This window comes from Chiroxiphia lanceolata, chromosome 13, assembly GCF_009829145.1.
Source record: "Chiroxiphia lanceolata isolate bChiLan1 chromosome 13, bChiLan1.pri, whole genome shotgun sequence".
NCBI lineage: Eukaryota > Metazoa > Chordata > Aves > Passeriformes > Pipridae > Chiroxiphia > Chiroxiphia lanceolata.
Window position 1 is genome coordinate 8,184,861 of NC_045649.1, and position 27,925 is coordinate 8,212,785.

At 58.8% G+C, this 27,925-nt stretch overlaps 1 protein-coding gene across 5 annotated transcripts; it reads right to left on the reverse strand.

Moving 5' to 3' along the window:
* Positions 1-1,837: 1,837 nt before the first annotated feature.
* Positions 1,838-27,925, reverse strand: CBFA2T3 (CBFA2/RUNX1 partner transcriptional co-repressor 3). 5 transcript variants are annotated; one of them, XM_032700927.1, is made up of 12 exons: positions 27,694-27,925; positions 10,141-10,286; positions 8,669-8,746; positions 7,420-7,661; positions 6,986-7,075; positions 5,379-5,560; positions 5,007-5,263; positions 4,810-4,895; positions 4,397-4,592; positions 4,213-4,281; positions 3,823-4,010; positions 1,838-2,943 (listed from the first exon to the last, which is right to left on the reverse strand). In XM_032700927.1, exons 2-12 carry the CDS (start codon positions 10,259-10,261, stop codon positions 2,644-2,646), a joined length of 1,809 nt encoding a protein of 602 aa, XP_032556818.1. In that variant the 5' UTR covers positions 10,262-10,286; positions 27,694-27,925; the 3' UTR covers positions 1,838-2,643. The 5 variants fall into 5 exon arrangements, with proteins under 5 accessions (XP_032556818.1, XP_032556815.1, XP_032556816.1 ...); XM_032700924.1 differs by having other exon boundaries at positions 3,823-4,013; positions 27,694-27,924; XM_032700925.1 differs by lacking the exon at positions 27,694-27,925 and adding an exon at positions 19,420-19,498 and having other exon boundaries at positions 3,823-4,013.

Consider the following 27,925-nt stretch of genomic DNA (forward strand, 5'->3'; position numbering starts at 1 on the left):
GAAGCACCCATTGCCCTGACCAGCACCACCACAGCATTGCCCTGGCCCCATGGCCACACCGTCCTCCCACAGGAGGACAAAATTTTTTTGGAAATATCACATTTAAAGCTGTCGTTCTGGTTTGGATGCCTGCTGACGCCGCGCCGCCCGTCACCGCCGTCCCCTCCCGCCCTCCCTCAGCTTTTGGTTTCAATGCAAGGTTCTGTAGGGTAGTTTTATTCTTATTAAAAAAAAAAAAGAAAAAATAAAAAGAAAAGAAAAAATCATAATAATTGAAAAAAAGGAGCAAAACAGCAGGGAGTGGAAATGAGAGCAGTCCCTGCAGAAGTGCTCTCACCCGCGGTTTCCCAGAGAGGTGGAGGTAGAGAGGCAGAGCCCCGGCGGAGGAACGCGGGGGAGAGGGCAGGGATGGGATGGGATGGATACCCAGGTGAGCAGGGGCATCTGCAATACTCTTATATATTACCTCTTCTCAGGAAACGTAAGAAAAATAGACAATATTACATATGTCACATCATAAATAAAGTGGTCACTGGAGGGGCAACTGGCAAAGCTCCCAGTGTTGGGGTGCACAGAAACCACCCAGGGGGTGCACCAAGGTCTCAGGGTGCACAGAAGCCTCCCCAGGGGGCGTGCCAAGACCTTGGGGTGCACAGAACCCTTAGAGAGATGCACCAAGGTCCTGGTGTGCAGAGAATCTCCCTGGGGGGATGCACCAAGACCTTGGGGTTCACAAAACCCTTCTAGGGGGATGCACCAAGGTCTTGGGTGCACAGAAATCCCCTGGGGGATACAATGAGACCCTGGGGCACATAGAATCCCTTTGGGGAGATGCACTAAGATCTTGGGGTGCATAGAACCCTCCCAGGGGGATGCACCAAGACCTTGAGGTGCACAGAACTCATTCAAGGTGACCCGCCAAGTTCTTGGAGCACACAGAACCCTCCCAGGGGATGCACCAAGGTCTTGAGGTGCAGAGAAACCCCCAGCAGGTCTCGGTGCTGGTGGCACGGGGCTGGTGGCACGGGGCCGGTGACATCACCTTGGGGTGTCCCATGCACCAAGCTCTGCAGTGGCCTGGCCCAGCCCAGGGTGACTGGCAACACAACTAACCCAGCCCCAGCCCTTCCCTCCTTTTCCTCCCCTACAGAAAACACATAGGATGGGTTTTGCAAATGCAGAAAAACTACAGCTCCTCTTGATTTCAGGCCTCCGGCTCGCTCCGGACAGTGCCACAGCCCCCTCACCTTCTCCTCATCCTTTATTTGGCAAAAGTCTCTTATTATTATCACTATCATCATTATTATTCATTTTTTGGACCTCTGCAAAACACTATTTACATTCACATTAGCGCACAGCACTGCTGCCTCCGCTTGGAGCCGCCGGACTTTCCATATTGCACTCCTGTCCTCTGCGCTGCTCCAGCGAGGCAAGAATCCCAAAATAATCGATATTGTCTTGGCTGCCTCCTTGGCCAGGAAGGAGGCAGTGTTCCTTTGCCTTTTCCTTTTTTCCTTTTCCTTTTCCTCTTAAAAATCCTTGTGAAACAAATCCAACGTGGGGTGTGGGAGCAGCCCAGCAGCAAAGGGATGGGGGTCCAGCTGTGGGCAGCCCCTGACAGCTTCAGGGAGGGAGAAAAACAAAATCTGTCTTTTAATCTCTTTTTAATTCTTTTTTTTTAATTATTCTCTTTTTTTTAATTATTCTCATTTTTTATTCTCCTTTTCCAGGGCAGCGGCGGGCAGAGGTAGAGACGTGCCGGCTCCGGCTGCGCCCACCCGGGCGGTTCTCAGCCCCATGTCCCCCTCCCACACCTCGAGGGCTGGGGTTTTATTTAAAAAAAACCTTTTTTTTTTTTTTTTTTTTGCTTTATTTTAATAGAAACTCTTTAAAGCCCCCGGGGGCGCGTCCATCCATCCTTGAGGGGAGGGGAAGGAAACGACAACAGAATGAAACGAACTTTGGCAGTGGAGAGACGTTTGGATCTTCCTTGGTTTTGGATTTCCTTTGGAGCAGAGGTGAGTCTGGTCTGTTCTTGGCTAGCTAGCAAGGTAGTTACAGGTGAGCGTCCGTCACGCGTCGTCTGGTTTTTGGATTTTCCTTTTTTTTTTTTCTTTTTTTTTTCCTTTTTTACAATTTCTTACTTAAAGCCAAAGAGTTCGACGTTTTCTTTTTTATTTTCTTTATTTTTTTTACAAAAAAAAAAGGTAAAAAGAAAAAAAAAAGGAAGAGAGACGAAGAAAGGAAGGTTCTTTCCTCCTCCAAGCGAGCTGCTCGGCAGTGCTGATGCGGGATGTGAGCGGGCTGGTCTCTCCCAGCCACTGCGTGGTGAGTCTGGAGCCAAATCCCTCATCCAGAAAGCAAAAAAGGAAAAAAAACAAAAAAAACCCCTAAAATCCCAAACCACAATCCCCCAACCAAGAGAAAACCAACCAAAAAAAGCCGAAACAAAGACTGAAGAGAGAACAGAGACTGGTATTTGCCTTAACTCCACTTAAAGCCCAGTTTGAGGATCCGTGAGGATTATTTGTGAGAGCTAGAGAGGTCGTTTCGGAGGTCACACGAGTCAGGTAGCTGAGGAAATCGCACTGAGTGCAGTCTGTGGCTCTTGCAGAGCAGCGGGAGTGGGGCAGTCCGGGGGGCTCAGCGGGACGCGCTGTCCAGCGGGGCCGGGGTGGCCGGAGTGCCGGCGCGGGAAGCGGCCACCGACCCTGCCTCGCTGGGGCTGCTGGCCATGGTGGGCACCCCATCGGACTGGCCTGGCCCGGGGGGCAGCCCCACGCCCGCGGAGGGGGTGGTGGGGCCCGGCAGCCCCTGCAGAGTCTGCCCACAGACATGGTGGTGCTTCTCCCAATCCTTGTGCTGGCAGAAGGAGCCGCAGTACCGGGCCGTGTTGCAGCCGCTGCAGGTCTCACTTGCCTTGCGCCCGCAGTTCCAGCAGCTCTGCAGGAAGGGGAAACCAAACCTCAGCTCTGGATCCTGCACCCCCACGACAGACTGTGCACCCTCACCCTGGACCAGGCACTCCATCATCCCAGACTATGTATTCCATCCTTGACTGTGCATTCCCATACCAGACCAGGCACCTCCATCCCAGACTGTGCACCCCCATCCTGGACCATGTACATCATCCTGTACTGTGCATTCCCACCACAGACTATGCACATCATTCCAAACTGTGCGCATCCATCCCAGACTGTGTATCCCCCTACCAAGCCGGGCACATTGATTCTGGACTGTGCTCCCATACCCTGGACCAGGTCCCCACATCTTGAACCATACTTCCCTGTCCTGGACCATGCACAACATCCCAGACCATGCCCATCATTCTGGATCATGCATTCCCATTCCAGACCATGCACCTCCATTCCAGACTGTGCACCCACATCCCAGACCATACCTGTCCATCCCAGACTCTGCATCTACATCCCAGACCATGCACCCCAACATGGATCATGCACCCACATCCCAAACCATGCACATCATCCTGGACCATGCACCCCCATCCCAGACTGTGCTGCTCTATCGTGAACCAGGTTCCCCCATACTGGACTGTACATCCCCATCCCTAGCCTGTGCATCCCCATCCAGGACCATGCACCTCCATCCAGGACCATGCACCCCATCACAGACCACACACCCTATCCTAGCTGCACCATCTTGGTGCAAGAACTTCCCTCTCCTCCCCATCCTGCGGTGTTGCTGCAGCCCCCCATTCCCACACGCACACACAGATGCTGCAAACTCGACTGCAAGAGGAGCAGGTAGGTCCCACACACCTGTGCTACCACCAACCCGTCCCCTTTCCCCCCAGTGCCCTACCTCACTCGAGTCCTCCTGCTGGTTGATGACCGTCAGGGCATCCTCGGACGCCTGGCGCTTGGCCTCGGCCAGGGCGCGCTCCATCTTGGCCCGCTCTGTCGTGATCAGCTCGTGGGCTTTGCGCTCGGCATCCGACACGGCCTTCTGCAGCTCGGACATGGCCTGGCGCTTCACCTCATTCACAGCTTCTTCTGGAAGGCACCAGCCGAGCGTGGCTGGGGTGTGCCGGTGCCCCAGCTCCGCGCGTCCCCCTCTGCAGCTGCATCCCCCCTCCCCGCAAACTCATCCCAAATTCCTCCAGGCCGGCAGCCACCCCGATGTGGGGAACTAAGGTAGAGACCCCTGCCAGCTCAGCACACTGATGGGTGCTGGTGCCCACCCCACACTCACCAGCCTTCCTCCAGATCTCCTCTGGCATGTACCCGGAGAGGGGCCGTGGTGTGAATTCCCGGTGAGCGTCTGCGAAGGGGACAGGGGATGCCATTAGGAGATGCTGTCCTCTTGCAACCCACCCGCCGGCAGCGCCGGACCCCCAGGAGAATGGCATGGGGCCCGTGGCACCAGGGGTCAATACCTAACTGGGGTGCCTCGGGGGTGGAGGAGCTGTTGTGGGGGCGTGCAGAGGGGGGGCTGCCTTTCTTCATGTCCTCAGCATCGCTGTAGCGCCGGATCCAGTGGTTGAGCTCCTCACGATCGGCCTCCTGGCACCGCCGCAGCACCGTCAGGGACCGCCGCGTCTTCTCCACCATGTCCATGATGCAGTTCAGCAGCTGGGGGGGGCAATATCAGGGTTGGTGGCAGGGGGGACTGCTGCAAGCAGCTGCAGTGCTTGGTGCGAGGTGGGGAGTTTTGGGCTATGCCAGGCTGTGCCAGCACCAAGGAGCAGAGGATGCTCAGGAGAAAAGCCCTCAGGGGGACACAGTGAGGATGGAGGGCAAAATGGAGGTGTGCACACACATGGGGTGGGGCAAGGGGGGCACTACGTACGTTGTTGAGGTGTTTCCACTCCTCTGCCCACTCCCGGTCAGTGAGCCGGTGGTCGATTACCTCCTCCTGCCGCGTTCCATGCATGGCTGCAAGGTAAGAGCGGGGTAGGAATCAGCCCCTGGCAGCACTTGTGTGCCTTCAGGGGAGTCCCAGCCCCCTGTTCACCCCTCAGTGTACGGGGGGATACCCCAGCTCACCGGTGGGCCGCTGGCGCTCACGGAGCTCCCGGGGGTCAGGGTGCCGGTAGGCGTCGCGGTAGTGGTGTGCCATAGCCATGTCCTCCAAGCGGTAGTGCTGGGGCAGGGGGGGGCCAGCAGGGGGGTGCCCCAGTCCGTTTGGGGGGTGGCTCAGCCCGTTGCTGGGGCTGTAGCGCTGCGCCGGGCTCATGGTACACGGCCGCTTGCTGAGGTGCTCGGGGTGCAGGGGGTCTCGGTCCAAACCGTTCTCTTTGGTCCTGGGCAGAGGAGAGGAAGTTGGTTCCCACCTGGTGCCCACCGCCGGAGGGGATCAACCTCCCTTTTTCAGGGATGTGACCCTGAACAATCCCCCATGATGCCCCCGGTCTGCACCTGTCTGGCGTCCTCCTCTTGCCGCTCTCGCCCACCTCCAGGAGCAGCTCGGAGGAGTCGATGGGAGAGGAGGCGTTGGCGTCCAGCAGCAGCTGCTCATGCTGGGCCAGGTACTGGGCCGGGGTCTGCTTGGCCATGCGGGCACAGTGCAGCAGCTCCCGCTGCAGCAGCGGCAGGTTGGCCTGTGAGGGGGGTGACAGTCCAGTCCATGGACCTGAAGCCCCCCCAGTGCAGCTCGGCTGTGCCCCCAGCCTGCCATGGGCAGGGGATGTGGGACAGGAGCTACCTTGCCTTTGGAGTCCTGCTCGCCATCCCCAGACGACAGCCTTGGGATGCCCAGGGATCATCTGGGCTTTTAGGGGACACGTGTAGACCCCACAGTGTTTGGTCATGTGCTGGCATGGGCACAGCTTTGACAGAGCCCTCCTGCATCCTGGCAGGGGCTGCAGAGCATCGTTCCCTCGGCCACCTCAGCCACCCTGTCCCTGCAACTGTCACCCTGGGGGCTGCACTTCTGGGAGCCCCAGCCCATCTGGCACCCACAGGGTGTGAGGATCAGCTGTGAACTCCTGTCCCACCCACCCACTGTGTTCCCCCTAGCGTTGCGGCCCCAGGATCACATGGAGCAGCAGGAACTAAGCAGCAGAGACCCCTTTTGCCTGGTGCTCTGGCTGCCAGCCCTGGATTTCTCCTTAGGCAGCTGATCCACAGCCAAATCCCATCTGTGGGACACGTTAGCGCTCGAGCCGGAGATGCACACTGCAGTGAGCAGGGCTGGACTCTCCCTCCCCTTCCCTTTCCCGGCCGGGAGGGAGCAATCCCACAAAAACAGCAAGTCTGGGAAGCACGCCGAGCCCGGCTGGTTGCAGTTAGGATAATGAGAAACATCTGGAACGGGTGGTGGGAACAGCTGGGAGCGGGGTGCCATGGCGGCCGGCAGGGCTGCCGCGTTCTTGGCAGCGGGACAGTGGGATGGTTCTCAGACCGCCCGGAGCCTCAGGGCCACCAGTGCCCACCGGGACCTGGGGGTGCAACATTCCTTGCTCCCACGGATCCCAAAACCCCTGCAAACTGGGCAGGAGGGAGAAAGAGCTCTGCTGTCCCCCAGCTCAGCCTGGAGCAAACCACTCCGGCAGCTCTGCGGCAGATTCCTGTGGTGAGCACGGACCTCTGCTCCAGGGGGGCTGGGATGCAGAGGTGGAAAAGGGGCTGCTTTTGCACTTTCTAGTTATTCCTTTGCTAATGAGGGACAGGTCATGCCGGGCTTGAACATCTGCCTGCAGTGCTGGTGGTGCCAGGCGTGCCAGTGCTCAGTGAACCCCCCTGGAGCATGGTGACAGTGTAGAATCAGCACAAAATTAAAAGGAAAATAAAAATAAAAAGGACATTTTTAATGAATTTCAAATGGCAACTAGCTGGGCTGACCCCTGGTTTATTGCAACCAGCCCCAGCCCCATGTGACCCCACATGTGTGGGGGGACATGTGTGCCCAGGGGGACACAGGCAGCCCCATAGGCAGCTGCCTGCCCTGACCTCAAAGCCATCCCGAAATCCCCTGTACTGGAATGCTGCCGTGAATCTTGCCATGCCCAGGCTGGGCAACTCACCTTGAGGAAGGGGATGACGAAGGGTCGCAGCGGGAAGTTGGTGGCCTCTTGGAGCTTGGCATGAAACTCCTCGATGGTGAGGGTGGAGTTCTGTGGGGACAGCCCGGGCTCAGCATCTCTGGCATAACCCCCTGCCTGCCCTGCACCCCTGAGGAATGCTTGGCTGTTTCTCCCCCATTCCTGCTCCTCTGCCATGCTCATGGAAAATCCACTCTCAAGGGAAAACTGTACTGAAGGCTTTGCTGGCAATGCCAGCAGCCAGGACCCAACCCTGCACCGTGCTGTGCAGATCTCAGGAGATGCCAGGAAAACAACCCCCATTTTTCAAGGATTTAGGTCACTCCACTCCCATCTTTCCCTTTTAGCAACATCTGCATCCCAAAAGGAGAACACAGAACCTCTGGGGGACCCCAAGGCTGACCCGGCGGACATACCACGAGCCCTAGGACGAGGGTGCGCACCCGCTCCCCGATCTCAGGGGAGATGTCATTCCCAAACTGCTGGAGTGTGGTGAGGAAGCGCTTGAGCTTGGAGAGCTGCCGGGCGCCACAGGCCGGTGGGAGCTGGTGGGTGGAGAGGGAGGCGCTGGAGGAGGTGGCCGGACCGTTGCTGAACCCGTTGGGGGTGGACGGAGCCCCATTGATGGCAGTCGGTGAGTGGCTGCTCCCGTTCATCACTGAGGAGAAAGGGAATGGGAGGTCAGAATGGGTAGTTGTGCCCTGGCACCGTGGAAACAAGGCTGGGATGGGACGCCCAGAGAATCCTGCTGGGTAACACTGGGTTGGCATCCCCTGGAAGGCTTCGGAATGCTGCTGCATCCCTGGGGCCACATCCTGGACTGGTCCCCAGTGCTGTGGGGGCTGGAGAGAGGAAAAGAGGGAAGGAGAAAGGGAGGGAAGAAGGCGATGAAGTGCATCCCCAAATGGTGATAGACTGATCCAGCTTCTCGGCGATCAAGGCAGCCAAGAGAAGGGGCTCCATCCTGTCCCTCTGGGAGCTGCTCAGCACTCCCAGAGAGAATCAATGACCTATTTTCCACAGAGACCAGCCTGGCTTGCAGCACGCTGGCACCTCTGTCCCTGCTGCCCAGGCAGGAAGAATGGGAGCTGCCTGGAACATCCCATTTCAGGCGACCCAGGGGGGACATTTTGGGGTGCCAACCTGCAGCATGACAGACCCCTGTCTCCTGCACCAGCCCCCCACGGCCACAGGGACCTTTCCACAGCCAGTGTGGGCGACAACATGTCACCCCTTCTCCCGAGCGCGTCGCCCCGCGGCTCCCGGCATGCACGCACCTCTCCCCGCACACTCCGGGCACCTGGGATGGCACTAACCTTGGGGTGCTGTGCTGCCACCAGCCCTGCCTGCTCTGGGGGGCTCCCACTCGCTCTCCAGCCAGGCAGCGCCCGCCGCCCGCTAAAGAGGTGCCGAAAATAACCCGGTGGCCACAACTGCTTTTATTCCCGCGACAGGTGTGTTACTAAGTTGGACACCACATATGTCTCTGGGCCGGGATGGGGTTGGGGTTCCCATCCCCGTGACCCGCTGGGGCAGGGCGAGGGGCTGGCAACGGGGAGCACCCCCTGTCCAAGCCCCGTGCCCCCCAAGGGACTCTGTGCTGTCCAGGGCAGGCTGTGGCTGCGCTCGGGTCTCTCATGAGAGCGGGTGTTTCATTTTACTTACAAAGACAGACCATCGACCATTTCAAGCAACCATGAAAACGGCCGCGAGGCAGAAACGTCGGAGGGCCAGCGTCTCGATCTGCAAGCAAAATAAAACACGCTATGATGAGAGAGCAGAGGGGGCAGCTCTCGGCTGGGTGGTCCTTGCATGAAATGCTCCTCGCAGTGGGCACGGTGTGGGCACAGTGTGGGCACATGTGCCCTGCACAAAGCCACCTGAATCTGCAATAGACCCAGGTCCCTGCATCCTACTGCAGCCACAGGGAGGGTTCACAGGATGGATGCTCAGCTGCCTGACACAGTCCCCCCCATTCTGTGGACCAAATGAGGTCCCTGAAACCAAGAACAACCGAAATGCCATAGTGCTCCATGCCAAGCTGTGGCAGAGGCCGCCTGCACCCGATCCTGTGTCCTGAATCCTGCTCTGGGCCAATCCCTGATGGAGAGACTTGCCTGCACCCCTGGCCCCATGTGCCGGACTCAACAAGACCTGGGCTGCTACATCTGCCACAAGACCGGGATTGAAAACCAAAACTCTTCCAAGCGCAGCCAAGCACAAGCTGATTTCTAGAGTCTGTCCAGGAGCACAGGTGGGGGGCAGCAAGTGTCAGGGGGCTGCATATCAGGGGTTGTTTTAGTGTATTTTCTTCCCCACTTTGGTCTTTCTAAGCAAGAAACAGCTCCAAGCAAAACTCTCGCAACACGCGTGTACCCAGGATACATCTTGATGGAGCTGGAGCAGCCACTGATGATGGCCACTGCCACTCCTGCCAAGGGGACCAGCCTTGTCCCCTGCCTGCCTGGATCCTGCCTGGCATGTCCATTGTCCATCCATGTTCCAGGATGGTGACACCAGCACAGGGACCAATCCCTGAGGGTGTGCAATGACCCCATGAACCACTCGTGCAGCCATTGCGTTGAGGCTCCCCCAGTTCAACTACAGAGACTGAGACTCCAACCTGGATTCCCTAAATGCCACCGTGCCATAGCCTGGGCAGGGTGAGGAAGTCCCTGTCACCATGGCTGGCCATGACACCACCCTACCACCACTGGGTGCCACACATAGATGGGCAGGTGGGTCCCCACATGCCTGGAACCCAAAGTAGGGACAACTCCGATTCGCAGGGACTCCCCCAACCCACAGCATCCTCCAGCCATGAGCTGCTCTGTCCCAGGATTTGATTACTGTATGGCAGGAGACCAGGATATCCCTGTCCCCAAACACCTCTGAGGACACTGCTGGCCATGGGCAGTGCTGTGATATTCCCTGTAGGCACATGCATGAGCCGTGGCTTGGGGGGTGCAGCCCAAGGACCTTCTCCAGCGTGAGGACAGGTGATGCCACCCCACATCATGGCCAGCACCATGCTGGGCTCTGGGGACACTGCTGGTCCCAGGTGCAGCGTCTGATGTGGAGGTGAGGGGGGCTGGGCAGCCTCCCAGCCTGGCACCCCGTCCCCAGCCCATACTCACTGGTGTTTGGTGTGAAGGAGGGGTGGCGCGTGGCTCCCTGGGTGACGGCGGGCGGCGGCGGGGGCATGGCGGGCGGCGTGGACCTGGACTGCGTCTTCACGTCGGCCGGCGAGTCAGGCATGGTGGCGGCCGCGTCTCCTCGTTATCTGCGGGGAGAGGGCATGAGCAGTGAGCAGCGTGTGCTGGGATTCCCTGCAAACAGGGGCAGAGGGGACACTCAGGGACTTTGGGCTGGCCTCGGCATGTTCACTCCCGGCGTGGGATGGCACAGCTCAGGCAATAAGGACAGTGCCTGGTGTTCTGTGTGCCAGCAGCATGGTGGGAATGGTGATGGACCTCCTGTCGTGTGCACAGTGGTGGGGACAGTGCCCTGTGCAGGGATGCAGGGTGGTGGGGACAGGTCAGGGCACCAGCTCTGCCCCAAGCACAGGGCACAGCCTGAGTGTGTCCCTGCAAAGCCATCACTGCCACATCACAGCACCCTCCTGCCCATATTTCAGGAATTCCCAGCTGCCCGCTAACTCCTGGCTGCCTCAATCCCAGTCAGGGATCCTGGGATCATCGCGACCTGTGCTCACTGGCAGCAGCGATGGCACGACCCACACATCATGACATCGACCCACTAGTGACTGTCCTCCCACAGCCCTGAGGGGCCCTGTGAGGCACTAGATCCCACAATCTAGGGAGGGCAGGGCTCCCCGCCATCACCCCACCGGGCTATCCCCAGCATCGCTGCCTCCCACCTCACTGAGTGTCCGACCCCAAGTAACACCCAGCAGTGGCATCCCCTGGGGAATCGTGTCAGCACCGTCCCCTCTGGCTGGCGTGGCCCCGGTGCAAGGTTTCGGCCCCGCGGCTGCCACGCCAGGCAGTGACGGGTGGCCACAAGTGCTGGCAGCTGCGGTGATCTGTCACTGTGCCCAAGCCGCCGCCGGCTCCAGCCAAAGATGGAAGCGGCTGCCACAGCCACAGCCACCCGGCCGCGGGGTCCCCGCTGCGCCCCGGCACGGCTGATAAACACTAATCTAATATGCATCCTTAATCCACGGCAACTGTGGGGAGATTAATTGAACCCGGCAAGAGCACATTGTCCGGGCTAAATAAAACCAGGGCCTCATCCCAAGCAAGATGCTATCGGGGTTGTGCCACAGCCGGCGCCGTGTGGAGGACCAGGAGATGGGAGAGGTGGTGGCAAGAGCCAAAATCTCTCATGGTTACCATCATGCACCAATAGCCTCCTTCTGGATGGTTCCAGCACCATGGATATCCCTCCCTCTCCATGACACACCTTAATCCTGCAAAACCTGGATGTGTGTGCCCCAGTTTTCTGTTCCTCACTCCCTTCTCCCTCTCCAGCCAAAGGAGAAACCCTAAGACCACGCAACATCCCTCCCTTAAAATGTCAGTTTCTTTACACAGCCTGCCAGAATAAATGGTTTGTTTTGAAAAACACCTTTTGTTTTCCTTTTCGTGGCAACGCCTATCTCTGGGCATTGCCACTTCTCCAGCCTTCTAGGCTCTCCCTGAGCTCAGCAGAGCAGGATCCAGCCCCGACAGCAGAGGTTGAGTTGTGGGCACACTCAGGGCACAGAGTGTGACCCTGACTAGGTGCCTGCATCTGCATAGCTGCAGCACCTTGATCCCACACAATCCTTGCCTGCATCCCTGTCTGCATCCCTATTCCTGTCACATTCCCAGCACAATCCCTGCTTGCAACCCCATCCTTACCTACATCCCCATCCTGACCCTTATCCCCCTCACTGCCCTGACTCCATACACATGGCCACACCAAAGGCCATGGATACACTCATTCTGGCACCAACACAGCTTTTCCACAGCTTCCCATCAGGAGGAAAGTTTCCATGAAGCTCAGCAAGCACTTGGGGAAACGAGGTCTGGTTCTGTTTTTTCTTGTGTTTTCCTTTTTTTCTCTGAGTTATAAATTTTCCCCAAGATGTCTGCAACCCAAACACGGCTGTGCAGGCACAGGAATGGTCTCAAATCCAATGGGACAAAGAGCCTGGGATGCCCACAGGACCCAACCACAGCTGTACCACCAACCCAGGTCCTTTGCAGGATGGGATGAGCTCCATGGGGGCAAAGGAAGTTTTGGGGGGCAGAATGCAGTTTCCCATCATTTCCCCCAAACAGCGATTCCCCAATACAACTCAAACTCCACTGGAGTTTTTTTTCCCCTCTATTTTTTTTTCTCTTTGGGGTAATTTGTCCCAGCCGCTCGGGGCCGTGTCTGTTTTCCTCCATCTGGTTTCCATTAGGTCTGTGCAGCCCAGATGAATAAGTAATAATATAAAAATAAAAGGATTAGTATTTTCTCCTCGGCTGGCGGGAGCGAGTGTTCCCACCCTGCCTCCCAGGGCCAGTGGATGCCGGATCCCCACACACCCCTGGTGACCCCGAGCCCCCCATTTGTCCCACTGCGGGGTGTAACCCCTGGCAGTGACCCGGGCAAGGCCCCTGCCAGGGTGACACTGTCACACAGCCGGTGGGCACCAACAGGCAGCCAAGCATTCCAGAGGGCACAATGCACGACATCCTGCAGGCTGGAGCCTGAGGGACAGGAGCAGTGCCTGAGGGATGGGACTGGCAGCCATCCCGGCTTGGCATCTGCTGTTTCCCACAGCCCCAGGGAGCCCATCCCACCACAGGCAGTGTCCCAGTCCTGAGTTCTGCCCTTCCCAGGCAGCACATAGGATATGCCAGCCAAGGGGGAGCCCAATGACTGTGGAGCACTCAGGCTGGCTGCTATCCTCTCCACTCCCTGGGGATGGAGCAGGCAAGGAACTGCCTTGGATGTGGCCACTGGAAATCTCTGGCTCCCTGTAGCCCTCCTGGACCAGGCAAAGCTGCCTGGGCAAGGAAGGGGTTAAAGGGAATTCAGCGCCCAGCATCCTTCATGCTCTCCAAATGGCCACAAATGAAATCCAGATGCTGGAGGCGACATCTCCTCAAACCAGGCTGCCTCTGAAACAAAGGCAGGGAAGCATTCCTGCTTCTCAGCTGCCGCAGCCACCAGGGCCAAGAACAACTCCCCAGTAAGACTGCAGGGACCGAGCTGCCCCAGCTGGAGCAGGTTAGGAAGCAAGTACTGCCGGCGGCCAGGCAGCAGCGCTGGCCATGTGCACCAGCCCGGCAGAGCTGGTGGGAGCTCACGGCATCCTCATCTCCCTCCTGATCCCCTCCCTGGGGCCGTGGTGATGATGCGGGCAGGTGACAGCAGCCACCTTGGAGGTGGCTTATCCCCAGTTGCATGTGGAATGGGAGAGAGGAGGGGAGCAGCTGTGGGATGCTGACAGAGGGTGGGTTTGGATATTGGGAAGAAATTGTTCCCTGTGAGGATGGGGAGGCCCTGGCACAGGTTGCCCAGAAAAGTTGTGGCTGTCCCCTCACTGAAACTGTCTAAGACCATGCTGGATGGGGCTTGGAGCAGCCTGGTCTAGTGGAAGGTGTCCCTGCCCGTGGCAGGGAGTGGAACAAGATGAGCTTAAGGTCCTTTCCAACCCAAACTATTCCATGATCCTGTGATGATGCTGGAGGGTTGCTGCCAACCCATCACCACAGTGTCACACATACTCATTTTAGGGAGGGCTAGCAGGGAGTGATCTACACCCCAGCACTCACCAGCACAAATAAAACTGACTTTAAAAGTAAATCCAATTAATTAAACTCTCTGTTGCACTTGTAAGTGAACCCAGATTCAACCAGTCCTGGAGAGCCCCAGCAGGTCATCCTCACCTTTCCCACAGGCATCCTGGGACATGTCCCATGCCACTGGCCCAATGGGACACTTCCCACCCACCCAATTCTGGGGTAAAGCAGGTTTTCCCATGCTTGGATACACCCCAATTTGCTTTGCTCTCTGAGCAGCCCCCGGCCACACTGCCTGCACCTGCATCCCAGGAGTGTCAGTGCCGCCGGGGGAGGCACCATGGGCAACACTCTCCCCTGGCTCCAGGACATCAACTCCCAACAGGGACCATGATCCCTCTCTCCTTCCACCTCCTGCAGTGTGGTAGTGACAGCTCCACATGGGACATCAGCACCCACAGCCAGGCTCTCCATACTCCAAGCCCCAAAATCCTACTTCTCAAGCCAAAACCAGCCACCCATGGACCCAAAACAGCTGGCTCAATGCCATTAAGGCAGTGCCAGCAGCTCCTGCTCTCCCTGAGCTGGTGTGGCTGGGGGCGTGGGGGGGGGATGGGATAGGTTTGATTTTCCTCGAAACAACAACAAAAAAGCCAAAAAAAAAAAAGTGCCCTCTCTGTTTTACAAGCCTTCATTTGCTATTGTTTATGTAAACAGGTAAATTGTTTCGTATCTCAATTAAAAACATCTGCCACATAAATGAATACCAATTAACTCATCCTGTTTTTAATTACTCTGTTAATTACACACAGGCAGCAAAAAGGATGGCAGGGGAATAGGGAAAGCATGCTTACACCCCCCCCTTCCCACCTTGCTCTTGGCAAGGATCCGAAATGTGCCCAGATAATGATGGATTAAGGTGGCTGGTGAAAACTGTGGCTCATGGCCAGCTCTGGCATGGCAGCTCCCTCCCGGTGCTGCCGGGGCACCTTGCAGGGGGATTTCCCAGGACCCTCTTGAGAGGTTTGGAAACCCCAGTCCCCATAGGATGCGCCAATGCCATCTGCGTCATCCCCCGTGCCGGGGCGCACGCAGCCCGGCTGGCATTCCCGGTGCTAGCCCCAAAACGCGTCTCATGGGAGAGAAACTTTGGGATACTGGAGCACATGGGGAGGGCAGGCAGATGGAGAGGGCTTCATGTGGGCAACATCCTCTTGGATCAAGTGCGTCCCTGAGGCGCCCGTGCTGCCCCCGGGTGCCCTACTGGTACCAAGGGGTGACCCCTCTGCACGGGCACGGCAGTGGGGGGTGGATGCCATCCATGCCGAGGGACCCCATGCGCTGCCAGCCCCCCCCCAGCTGCGGGAAGCCTTCCAAGCGAGCAGATGGGGCAGGGGAGCGGCGGCAGGAGGAGGAGAGCAGAAAAGGCTATTTTCTCACGCTACATATTTTACAAGTCGAACATTTTGTGCATTTCAGCCTTGCCTGGAAAAGCATCTCGGGCTCAGCCCTGGGACTCGACGGCGGAGCCTGTGAGTCAACAGCGGCTGGCGGCGACGTGGCTGCTGGCATGGAGACGGGATGGCAAGAGGGGTCCCCACACACACAGGGTCAGTAGGGAAGGCCCCCCTGACCTACTGGTGCTGGAGGAGCAGCAGGAGAGCCAACTACACCCAGCCAGGGCACAACATCTGCTACAAACTCTGCTGCAGTGTTGTGCCCAGTGCCACTGTTGGATTCACCCCCCAGCAGCTCCCAGGGTGGCACAGGGAAGTGAGCACACACAAACCCTCCTGCTGCCCAGCTGCCTTACACTCCTGGAAATTAAATATACTGGCTAAACACAAGCACCAGGAGTAAACAGAGTGCTGTGGCCAGCCCAGCACACCTGGAGACATGTGGGCGGCACAGGGTTGGAACTGACCCCACTGGAGCTGCCCCCACCCAGGAAACACCAACATCTGGGCTGCAAAACATCTCAACTGCACCATCCCCCCATCCACCCACACGCTACCAAAGGGGCACCCCAAAACCAGCCCAGTGCCCCCATTGCAGCACCGGGTGTTCTTTGAGGATAGGGAGAGGTTTTGGCTAAAATGCCCCAATCTGGGATTTTTGCAGCCATGTGCACAGGGATGCTCATGCCCAAAGGTGGCCTTGGTGGCTGGAGCAGGGACAAGTGGCACATGGAGGGGACTAAGGGCATCCTGGAGGCAGAGAGTGGCTGGAGAAGGGAAACATTCTCCTCCACACACCCTCGCTGGCAGGGAGCTCCCTGCGTGGTCCCTGCAGCGTGGGAACGCCGAGGCGCTGCCGGCTCCCCAGGGACCCCGCACCGGATCCGGCCCCGCAGGCGCCAGGATGGTACCAGCTCCTAGGGGGTGCCGGATCCAGCCATGCACTCCCACAGCCTCCAGGCTGCTGCCTCACCGACTCTTTGTCTATTTTTGAAGCACAGGCTCCATTTCAAGGCAATTTCGCCCATGTGAGATTGAATCAAACAACACAGGAAAAAATATTAATAAGAATTTTGCAAAATAAACAGGAAATCCCTTGGATGTTTTCTGGAAACATTGGTCAGCATCTTCCGAAGGAAAGCTGTGGGCTTGTCAAGGTGGGGTTCCCCCTGGGGAGCCTGAGCACACTGGGAGAGTTGGCAGAAAACAGCTTCAGGAAATCTAAAAATAACCTCAAACTGGTCAACGGCACTAAGGGCAGTGGTGCCAGGCAGGGGGGTGTCCTCTACGCCACCAGCCTGTTCTTGCCTCTGGCTGGTAAAAATTTGTCCCAGCTTGAGGACACCCCCTCTTGTCCCCATTCAGCTGGGCAGCTAAACCCATCTCCCAAGTGAGTTCCCACCTGCAGCATCCCACCTGCAGCATCCAACTGCATCCCACTGACCCGAACAGCAGTAATTAAGCCCAGCTTAACCCCGTGGGCTGTCCCTGGTCCCCCCCAGCACCTGGACAGCCCCGTTTGCAGCATCAGGCCCTGATCTGCCCCAAACCTTGTGCTCACTGAGACTGTGCTGGTATGGCTGGGGGCAGAAGTAGCATCAGTGCTGGTGGTGGGGGCTGGTGTGTTCCTCTAGGAGGGACCCAGCTCCTGCCCTTGTGCCAGCATTCCGTGGCAGCTCTGCACTCCCTGGCTGACTCACTGGCAATCAACTGACCACCCTTAAGGGACCCCCCTCTCCTCCCCGGGGGTCCGACAACACCCCAGACCCCTTCCCCCTGTGGCTGTAGGGCAGGGAACATCACACAGCTGGGGCAGAGCCGAACAGCCTCCAGACTGCTCCAGGGATTTAAGCTGGCTGCCGGCGGCAATCAGAGCCGAGACCCCATTTCCAAGGCAAAGACAGACACAGCCCAGCCACACTGCCTGGATCCTGCCTAGGGTTTTCCACACTTGCAAACATTCATGGCTCAGGAGCAGAAAGCCAGGAAGGGATGTGGGGGATGCCAGCAGAGACCTTCAAGCCACAAATCCCCCCTGTGGGACCTGCTGGAGCCCTCCCCAGCACACTGCACACAGGAATATTTTTCTATCCTGCACCCTGGAAGTTCCCAATGTAAGAGGCAAATTCTGCACCCACACAAGGCCTTAATGCTGCCTGAACCAGGCACCCACCCTGTGCCAGCACCCAACACCACGGGAGAACAGCCTCTCCCCCCCCTGCATCCTGGCTTGTCCTCCCCACAAGCCAACATCTGCACTCACATTTTTCAAACAAAACACATCCAACGTCTGGCTGTTCCCTTACCTGCCGGCACGGGAAGCAGCCAGCAGGGAAGAGTCCCTTGGCACAGCCAAATTCACCTCCACTTGCCTCCCCAACAGTGGAATTTCTCCCTGTGTGGAGACACTCCGTGCAGGGACCTGCCTCACACACCTCTGAGGATCCAAGAGCCCACCCCAGGTGGCAGCTCGGACCCATGGGGCTCCTCACCCGAGGACCGTGGCTGTCAGCATCCTCCCTGGCTGCTGCTCCGTGCTTGCTGTGGGATTTCGGGATGGTTTCCCTGTATCTCCATGCCCTGTACCATAGCAGAGCTCACCCCGCCGCGGTGCCAAGCAGACGGATGCTTGCAGAGTGTCTTCAAGTCGCTCAACAAAGGAGCAGGGATTTAATATTCCTTTTAATTAAAGGCAGAAAAATCTCTTTGTTCCTGAGCAGAGAGAAAACAACAGAGGGAAGAGCTCAAAAGCTCTTCCTAAGCTGGAGACGAGACCATCGCTTGGATTCAAAGACACTGTCAACGCGCATGTGACCTCGAATTAAAAAAAACAAAATGAAACCCAGCAGCGGCAGCGGCTCCTCTCCGACAGCGAAGGAAAGTTGCAAAGTTTTTCTTGGCTAATAGAGGGAAAAAAAAAAGAATTCCAAGAAAAGGTGTGTTTCACTAGAGAAAAGCTCTGCAGTATCCAAGGCACCATCCAGCGGCGGGGGAATGACGGGGAGAACTGGTTGTGCTCCGGCTCAGCGTCACGGAGGAGCCACGGAGGAGCGTGGGGCCAGCCTCACTCCATCGCTACGCCGGCAGAATTCCCTTGGCAAAGCCAGGCTCCTGGAGCGGGCTGCCCAGCTTAACGTGACTCCAGAGGGAAAGCAAGAGCGGGGCGCTGATCAACGGCAGTGCTGGAGGCTCCCGAGCCAGCCTTCTTTCCCAAATCCACATTCAAAAAAACATCCCCGGCACACGCGAGGACACTGTTTGTGTCCCCACCACGGACCCATGTCCTCGCATGTAAACACAGAACAACGCTGCCGAAGCTGAAACTTCCCAAACCAGCCCTGGGATTCCTCCCGCAAACTCTCCCGAGTAGGTCAGGTCCTCCTCGCCACCAAACGCGGCTCCATCTCTAAATCCACGGTGCAGCTGGAGCGGGATGCGGAGCCGGCGGGTTGGCGGGCGAGGAGGAGGGATGCAGGAATGACAACGAGTTTTCCCGTCGGGCAGAAGTCGGGAGCCACAACCAGGGGGGATTTGCTGGGGGGGTGGGCACAAACTCGAGTGGGTTCCCGGGGATGCTGGGCCGCCCCGGCGCACGGGAAGCGGCTGCCGGCGACGGGGAGGGGAGCACATGGAGAGCCCCGGGAGCGCAGGGGAGAGGGGTCCGCACCCCGCTGCCCCCGCTGGAGCGCAGCGCGTGGGAGCGGGTCCCACGCTCTGCCTCCGCCGCTCCGGTGCCCGCTCGCCCCGGCTGTGCCCCCGCTCGCCCGGCCCCGCTCCGCCGCCAAGGAGCTTCCCCGCACACCGGCAGCTTCCCCGATACCAGGAGCCTCCCCCGGGCACCCGGAGCCTCCGACTCCCCTGCGCACCGCGAGCGTCCCCCGGGCACCGGGAGCCTCTTACTGCCCTTGCACACCGGCAGCTTCCCGACACCGGGAGACTCCCCCGGGTACCGGCAGCATCTCGGACTCCTGCACAACAGGAGCATCTCCTGGGCACCGGGAGTCTCCCCGACTCCTGCACACCGAGAGCATCACCCGAACACCGGGAGCATGCTCAGCCCCTTTTCTCCGGGAGCCTTCCCGGGCACCGGGAGCCTCCGGTTTCCCTGCGCACCAGGAGCATCCCTCGACCACCGGTAACATCCCCAGCCCCTCTTCCCCGGGAGCCCCCGCGGGCACCGGGAGCCTTCCCGTCCCCGTCGGCAGACGGCACTTACCGTCCTGAGGTGTGGCGGAGGGGTGAGGTAAGTCCCGAGGCAGGGGCCGGCAGGAGCGGGCAGCGCCGGCAGCGGCCCCCGGCGGCGGCGGCCCCGGGCCCCGCTTAAGGCCGGCGCTGGCGGAGCGCGGCCCCGCGGCGGCGGCTGCCCCCGGCACCTGCCCGCCGCCGCTCGCCGCGCCCGGGGCCGCCGGGGGCCGCCAGCTCCGGCGGTCGGGGCGCTTCCCCTCCCCCGGAGGGGGGGCACCGGAGAAGCGGGGGAGGGCGGAGAAGCCGGTAAATCCGCGGGGCCGCTTCACCCCCTGCGCGCTGCCCGGCGGCGCATCCTCCCGGCGCCGCGTCGCGGCCGTGGGGCGCCCGCGGCCGCGCTCCGAGCCCGGCCGGGCCCCCGCCGCGCCGCCGCTGCCGCCGCGCCGCCCGCCCGGCCCGGAGTGAGCGGGGCCCGCCCGCGCCGCTGCCTTAGACGGCGCTGCGCCGCGCCCGCCAGGGGGCGCCACACCGCCGCCGCCGCCGCCACCGGAGCGGGACCCCCGGGGAGGGGATGGACGGGATGGGATGGGATGGGATGGGATGGGATGGGACGGGACGGGACGGGACGGGACGGGATGGGATGGGATGGGATGGGATGGGATGGGACGGGACGGGACGGGACGGGACGGGATGGGATGGGATGGGATGGGATGGGATGGGATGGGACGGGATGGGATGGGACGGGATGGGATGGGATGGGATGGGATGGGACGGGACGGGACGGGACGGGACGGGACGGGTTGGGATGGGATGCGATGCGATGCGATGGACGGGGACACCGGGATGGGCGGCACCGGCAGGCTGCGGGAGGACATGGAGCTTGTATGGCACTGAGGGGCTGTGAGGGGACACAAAGCTGGGCATTACTGGAGAGTCTGCACAGCACAGAAGGCTGCACAGCACTGGGGGAGCTGCACTGCACCGAAGCGCTGTGGGGGACATGGGGCTGCATGACACCAAGGGGCGGCATGGAATCATGGAGCTGCATAACACTGGGGGTCTGCAAGGGACATGGGGCTGCCCAGGGCTTTGGGGGGTGCACGAGGCCTGGTGACAGTCAACCTGAGGGCCATGCAGGGGGTACATGGGGCTTGCAGGCTTCAGGGGTTTGGAGTTTGCAAAAGCTTCAGAATTCACACGGATTTCGGGGTGCTGAAGACCAAGAGTTGCAGAGCTGGAGGTGGGGGGTTGCATGGGGCGGGCATCAAATGTTCTGGAGAGCTGCAAGAGTCTGGGAGTTTTTGGGGGGAGGTGGAGGGGCTGCAAGGGAATGGGCCAGGGCTTCTCTGGGGCCATGGGAACAGTCAAGGGGCTGGAGCGGAGTAGGGGTGTCTGCAGGGGGCTGGAGCTGTGGTTGCTCAGCTTCCCTCTCCAGAGACCCAAGGACTGGGGTTGCAATTGGAGCAGTCACACACACAGCCACAAGCCCCAGAGGCACAGCCCTCAACATCCCACATGCCCATCCCAGTCCGACCTTGATGTGCCCCCCACCCCACTTGGTCTCCGTGGGACTCGAAAGAGCAGTTGCATGGTGGGAATGCCAGTGGGACCCTCCTCTACAGTGGTGTAGGGCAACGGTGCACACATCTGGCTGCCTGGCGTACCCTTCCTGCACGCCTCATGCCAGCTGGGGGGAGCATTAACATTTTCCTTTCCCTGCCCAAGTCCTACTATGATGTTGCAGCCGGGAACACAAGCCCCACAAATTTCCCTGCGAATTTCCCTGCGAACCACAGCCCTGCCTGTGTGTAATTCCTGTGCTTGGCAGCTGCTGGGACTGCCGAGCCTTTGCCGCCCCTGTGCTGGTTGTATTACTCATCCTCACCCGCTTCCCAGTGATTGGGACCGTGGCAGCTCTGCCAGGCAGTGAGTCTCCACAGCACGGTTGCTGCACAACCACTGCCAGGGTGTCGGGTGGCACAAACAGCTGCGTGGCCACTGCACAGCTAGGGCGTGGCCCTGGCGTGGCTGATGTACAGACGCTCTGCGGGCACTGTGAGGGCACTACATGGCCCTGGCATGACCACTGCAGAACTGCTGCACGGTGTGACCGTTGCATGGCCAGTAAGCGTCCATTGCATGGCCTCTGTGTGGCCACATGGCTACTAAATGACCACTGCGTGGTCACTGCACAGCCAAGCTTCCCCCCACATCACCCCACTGACGGGGTCGCAGCAGGAGGTGCTGCAGTGCCCTAGTCCAGCCCCTTCACCCCGCTCTAAGCCATTCCAACCTCCAGCTGCAGTTTTCCATCCCTCATTCCCAGAGAAAGGCCCACTGGGCCTAGGGTTCTCCACATTCCTGCTGCCCTCATTCCCTACAGGACCTTTCTCCAGGAACTTTGTGAAGGTGAGTGTCATGGCCCCACTGGCACACCCCCACCAGCACAGGCCCATGAGCATTGGAGGAAATTCTGCCCCCGCACAGCTGCACACCCGCCTCACCACACCCCCAGCTTTGCATGGGTGGCACCAGCTGGCACATGCAAATACCATCTCTCCACGTGTGCGTGGGGACACGTGCATTGGGACACGTGGTGCCTGGTGCAGACCCCACCGGCGCACAGGTCGAGGTATCACGGACCCCCAGCATCACCGAGGCAGCCCGAGAGTGGTCCCAAGGCAGAGCCCCAGAGTTCTGGGATACCAGCACAGGGCTCCTTTGGAATCTGGTCCCTCACCAGAGGAGCAGGGACCTGCCCGTGGCAGTGACACTCTTAGTCGACCCACCTGTGTCACACACCCAAGTGCAAAACATTGAATACATCACGAAACCCTCCTGTAAATGCCTAGCTGGTGATGTGCCATGAGCCCAGAAGTGATCGAACCCACCTACCAACACCCTGCCACGGGCACATCACAGGGACTTGCTGGGAAAAGCCTCTATCCCTCCATCTCCTGGTTAATTTGGAGTGCCATCAAACATCCGCTGCCTTGGCACCACTTGCCCCAGGAGCCCACCAGCTGCCCATGCACCGGCAGGATGGGGAGGCAGCACCGTAACCCCCAGGGGACAGCAGGGATGGGACAGAACCACCGTGTCCCCCCTGGTGGCGTTTGGGTGGCAGGGGCTGCTGCGTTCCCATTCCTTGCACGCAGCCTGTAATTTTGGTCTATTGAAGTCATAATTCACTACTGTGAAAATAAACATTTGTGTTCGCTTGCTTTATTCAGCGGGTTTTGGCTGAATGTTAATAATTCCCTGCTGGTGGGTTTGCACATGGCCTGGGACACTGGGACAAAGCCTGGGCTCCCATGGCCATGGCTATGGTCACCTCCTTGCATGCTTTGGGTGGCACCTTACTCTGCTTAGTACTCTGTCCCCACAATACCTTTATCCCGATGGAGAGGTGGGGAGAGAAATGCCACTTGGTGCTAATCCAGCAATAACAAGGGAGATAAATGTAATTTTTAGGTAATATTTGAAGTCCAGCACCTACTTAAATCCTTCCCTGCCCATCCCTGTCCCTAGGTTTGTTTCCTTGTGCTGTTTTGTGGGTGCTCCCACCACATCAAAGACATGCCCACACTGTGACATCGCCATGCAGGAGGATGCCTGGGCCACCCCCCTTCCTCCCCCGGCTGTCCCCAGGGCTGTCCCCGGGTCTCTCCCTGCTGGGTGCAGGGGGCTGGTGCTTCCCCTCGGCATTTGCATCTTCCCAGCCTTTATCTTTCTCCTGGTCTCTGTATTGCTGCAATTACAGACACTTTAAAACACAATGATCTGGCTGTTAGCGTGATGGATGACAGAACCTTTCTGTCTGGTTTAAATCATTGCTGAGAGTGAGCAAACTTCCCCAGGTTAACCCCTTCCTGCCCCAAACCCGTTCCCTGCCCAGACGGGCTGGGAGCTGCCATGCCCTCCATGGCCCTGCATCCACTGCAGACCAGATCCCATGAACGGGGATGGAGGGAGGTCTGGCATCTCTGTGGGGAAACATACCCCCATCCCTCAGCTCCCTGGGGACACGGGAGTCAGGCGATGGGACCAGCCCTGCTTCGGCAGAGCTGGTGGCTCTGCTCTGCTGTGGTGGGAAATTAACGGCTGGCCAGGAGATAAGCGCCTGCTAGAGCCTGATAGCCTGCTGGATCCATCCCAACACAGGGCCCAGCAATCCTTCCCCCAGCAAATCTGGAGCCAGGGCAGGATGGGGCCCCATCATGTTCCCACCCAGCGGAGAGGGTGGAAACTCCTGTCATGACTAGGTGTAGGTCACGCTGGCGTGTGATTGATAGCGCAGTGAGCAACTGCCCAGCACAGAGGCTAACCACACATGTTGTGGTGATCCAAGCTCCTTTTGTTTTGAGGAGCTGGCATCTCCCACTGCCGTGCATCCTGCCTGGTACCCATCACTGCCTGTCCACCCCACAGGTGTTCCAGTCCCACAAAAGTGTGTCACCATCATCCATCACTTCTGCTCTTGATGCTGGATGATGTCCTCCATTCCTGCTGGGTGATGTCCTCCATCCTTTCTGAGTGTGCACACGGAGAGGCTGCCTGGAGTGGTTTGCGGAGTGCCAAGGACCTGCCCCAGGTCAAGGGGCACCCCAAGGCACAGCCTGGGGGGAAAGGGGGACCCCAGGGCTTTACTTGGTGCATGCCAGGAGATAAGATACTTGCTGAGGGTAGATGAGGGCAACTGGGACCAAAACCTCACAGGAAATGGTCACCACCATGTGCCATCCAGGCCCCATATCTGCCCCCGCACATGACCCCCGCCCGCTATCAGGGCTGCGCATGGGTATGTGGGGCAACCCAGTGGGTGCTGGGCTCATGCTGCCCCCAAAACATCCCCAAACCCATGCCCGACTCATGCCTTTGCAACCACCATGGTGTTGGGGTCCCTTTTCACACATTGTGGGTGCCCAACCACCAGTCTTGACCCACTGCTCTCACTGAGCCCCCCACCCTGCCTTCCACTGGCAATGCACTGTCCCCTTTCTCCCGGTTCTCCCAGAGATCTTGATCAGCCCTGTTGCTTCCCAGTGTGCCGGTAGGAGCTGATTGCTATTCTGGTTGCATTCCCTCCTCACAAGCCTCAGGCTTTTTAAAAAACTGCATGGTGTTGGTTTATCACACCTTCCCCATCACCATGCTGGTGACTCATCCCCTGTCCCTCCATGGGCACACACAGCCCCTCCACCGCACTGTGCCGAGGGTCCTGCCTCCACCTGGCTCTCACCAGAGCACCCACAGCCCTTCTGCCATGCTATGCTGGGGGTCCTGCCTCTGCCTGCTCCCACGGAAGGATGTCTGGAGATGAAGGCACTGAGCCGTGCCGGCACTCAGCCCTGACGTGCCACAGGTTTCCTGTGTCACCCCCAGTGAGCCTGTCTGTCAGTCTGGGTTTCTCAGTCTCAATCCTCTCCCTCTCAGGAAGCAGAGCATCCCCAGCTGCCTCTCTGAGTTCATACCAGAAGTGGCCATGCCAGTGCTGCCTGTCTAGCAGAGCTTGGGGACAACATGTGTCTGGGTGCTCATGAGCAGCCGCAGCAATGCAAAGCCCCGTGATGCTGTGGGGTCCCCAGTTTCCATGGGGAACCATTTGCTTGGAGCATCCCTGCAGGGACAGGGAGCTGCTGGGCCAGGAAGGATCGGTGTGACCATGAGTGGTCCCATTGCCCTGGCTAGTGTGACCATGGATGGTCCCATCACACTGACTGAGAGCATGGATGTGGTGGCCTGAATCTCAGTGTCTTAATCCAACCTGGAACAAACACTGGGAGCCAGACTACCACCTCCAGTGCTCTTCCCTTGGCATTTTGCTTACAGCAGGAGCCCTGGTGCTGGATTTTCCTGCACGTTAATTCATCAGGGAATGCACCAGGGAGATAAGGTGCTGGTAGGGAGCCAGTGGCCAGGGAAGGCGGCTCACCCGCCGCCGGCTATCGCCCGCCGCAGCTGCATCCGCCCGGGGACATCTGCTCGGCAGGAAGTGCTGCGCGCCAGCCTTTCCAAGGAAAGGGGGTTTGTTTGTGCCTGGTTTCCCTCTGTGACCACTCCTGGGGGTCCCCAAACTTGGGGTCACCTGCCCTGCAGCCATCCCAGCCCCTCGTTTCCTCAGCCAAGGGCTGGAAGGAGCAGCCCCACCGGTTGTTGGTGCTGGGAAGCAGATCCAGTGGCTTTGTGGCTTTCTCACAACTTCCATATAGAAAAGAAAAAAATGCATCTTCCATTAAAAAAAAAAAGTAAAAATCCTGTTTTCCTTGCTGACAGATTCGTTCCTGCTTTGTAGCTTTCAAAGGGAAACCAGCCCCTACTGCTTATCATCCTGCTTGCCTTGTGCCGCCGGCTCCGAAAAATCACCGGCTTGGCTTAAACAATGGGAGACTCTGGGATACAGCATCACTTCTCCAGAAGCTTTAAGGTTTTTGGGGGTCAAGCTTCTAGCTTTTCTTTGTCATGGAGAGTCTGGGAAGTGTTTAAATTGCAATGCAGATATGGCCACATGCTGCCCTGTCCCTGAGTGTTGGTGTTTTGGGGTGTATGGAGATGTTGTTGACATCCCCATGGAAGCAGCACCAGAGGTGAGTCCTACCAGCCTCACCCGTAGCCAGCAGGAATTCACTGGGTGATGCTGAGCAAAATCCCCTGAGTTATCCTGGAATTCACAACAGTTCAGATTCCCCTTCTCCCCACTAAACCTTGGGGACCAGCTCCTTGCTGGCCCTCTCCATCCCACAGACTACAACTGCCTGAACAGAGCTCTTTAATAACAATGGGAATTTAATTAGCTTGCATTGCACTTCCAACACCTCACATCCCTGCAAAAATCAATGGAAGCTAACAGCGGTGCAGCACAGCCTGCCTCTGCTCCAGCATGAGGCTTGGATGGAGACCCAAGTCTTGGGGCTGCTTTCCGAATCCCACCAAGGCCAAAATGCTCCAGCATGGGACTCTGGCCATGTGGAGGTCAGTACTGATCTGTGCCATGCCAGGCCAAGCCATGGGGAGCCACAGCTTTGTGATGGGTGAGGTCTGGGATTTGTTACGAGGTCCAGATGCACCCCAGCAGCAGGGGACGTTGTGGCTGTCTCTGGCCACCTGCATCGTTTCCAAGTTCCCAGGCTAAAAGCAGGGCTTGTTATCAAGAGCAAAAAATGTGCCACCTCTGTTGTATTTCATTTCCCTTTCTCCACCTCTTCCCTGCCCGCTGTGTATTGGAGATAACAGCTCTGCACTGAAGCCGGGAGTGCGGGGCCGGCAACAGCCTCACCAGCCCTATCGCTGCCTCGCCGGCCGCAAGGAAATCAGGAAGTTTGCAGAGATATTCGGCCAACAAAATAAACATTTCTCCTGCCAAGAGCCTAACGGGCAGCCCGGAGAGCCCGCAGCAATCTGCACAGCTCCCTGGCTGCAGCCTTCCGGACCGCAGTGCCTGCCGAGCCGCCGTGGCCGCACCGCCTTATCCCGGCGCCTTATCGGCGGCTGCTCCGTGCCTGGGATGTGCCCAGTGTTGCTGCAGGTTTGGGGACAGGGACCCCAGTGCAGCTCCCACCCACAGTGAACCAGCACAACGGGTGCAGCACCCACAGTGTGCCACAAACCCTGCCCTCGTGCCCATCCTTGCCACATCTCTGCCCCGTGGGTGGGTGCCAGAAGTGGGCAGGGGGCTGTGGCCAGAGCGCGGTGCCGGTGGGGAGCGGGATGTGTGAGGGGAAGCAAGGCAGAGGGCCAGTATTGTTCATGCTGGTGACTCAGGCGGCTCTGCTTTCCTGCCCTCACCAGGCACAGCCCAGCAGAGCCCCCCAGGTCTCTCAGAGCCACCACTGTCCCTCAGTCTTGGTGCCCTGGGGATGCTCCAGCACGGGGATGTGGGATGCTCCATCCCCACGGAGCCTCCACACTGCAAATGATCAGCAGCACCCAGAGAACCTGTGGGATCAGATGTGAGCTGCTGACCCCAGAATGAGCAAAAACACCCAGTACACAGAGGATTGAAATGCTGTGAATAAAACATCCTCAGAGCTGATTGTTTGTTATGAAAAGGTTAATTGCAGAGTGGGCTCTGAAGGGGTCCCTGTGCTGATAAGCCGTGGGGTTGGCCATGCCCCTGCTCCCCTCTCCCATTAGCTGGTCCCCATGGGGATGCACCAATGGGCACCAGCCCTCTGCCACCCTCAGGAAGCATCTGTCTGCCCAAGGCTGTTTTTGGCATTGGGGTGAGAGCCACAGCATGCCACTGGGCAGGTAGCCTGGGCAGGTATCCTTCACTATCACCATCCTCCCGCAACGTCTCTCTTACCTTGGTCAGTCCTGCCTTGTGCCCTGTCCCAGGAGGGGTGTCTGTCTGGTTTGAAGGATCCTGAGGGGATGGGTGTCAGCACCCCAGTGTCGTGAGCTCCACAGGGGCTGGTGCAGCCAGGCTGGTCCCACGTGTCAGTACAGGAGCTGGGGACAGAGATGCTGAGCACTGTCCGAGTGTGGGGTGTCCTGCCCGTTCGGTGCCTGCCCAACTGCCAGGGCCGTTCATGTGA

What these genes read in the sequence shown, in the direction of transcription:
- CBFA2T3 (XM_032700924.1), bottom strand. Translation starts at nt 10,261, where the DNA reads ATGCCTGACTCGCCGGCCGACGTGAAGACGCAGTCCAGGTCCACGCCG. An exon ending in CCCTCGTCCTAGGGCTCGTG is followed by an intron (nt 7,076 to 7,419) that starts GTATGTCCGCCG and finishes CTGTCCCCACAG; the next exon opens with AACTCCACCCTCACCATCGA. An exon ending in AAGAGGAGGACGCCAGACAG is followed by an intron (nt 5,264 to 5,378) that starts GTGCAGACCGGG and finishes TCCTCTGCCCAG; the next exon opens with GACCAAAGAGAACGGTTTGG.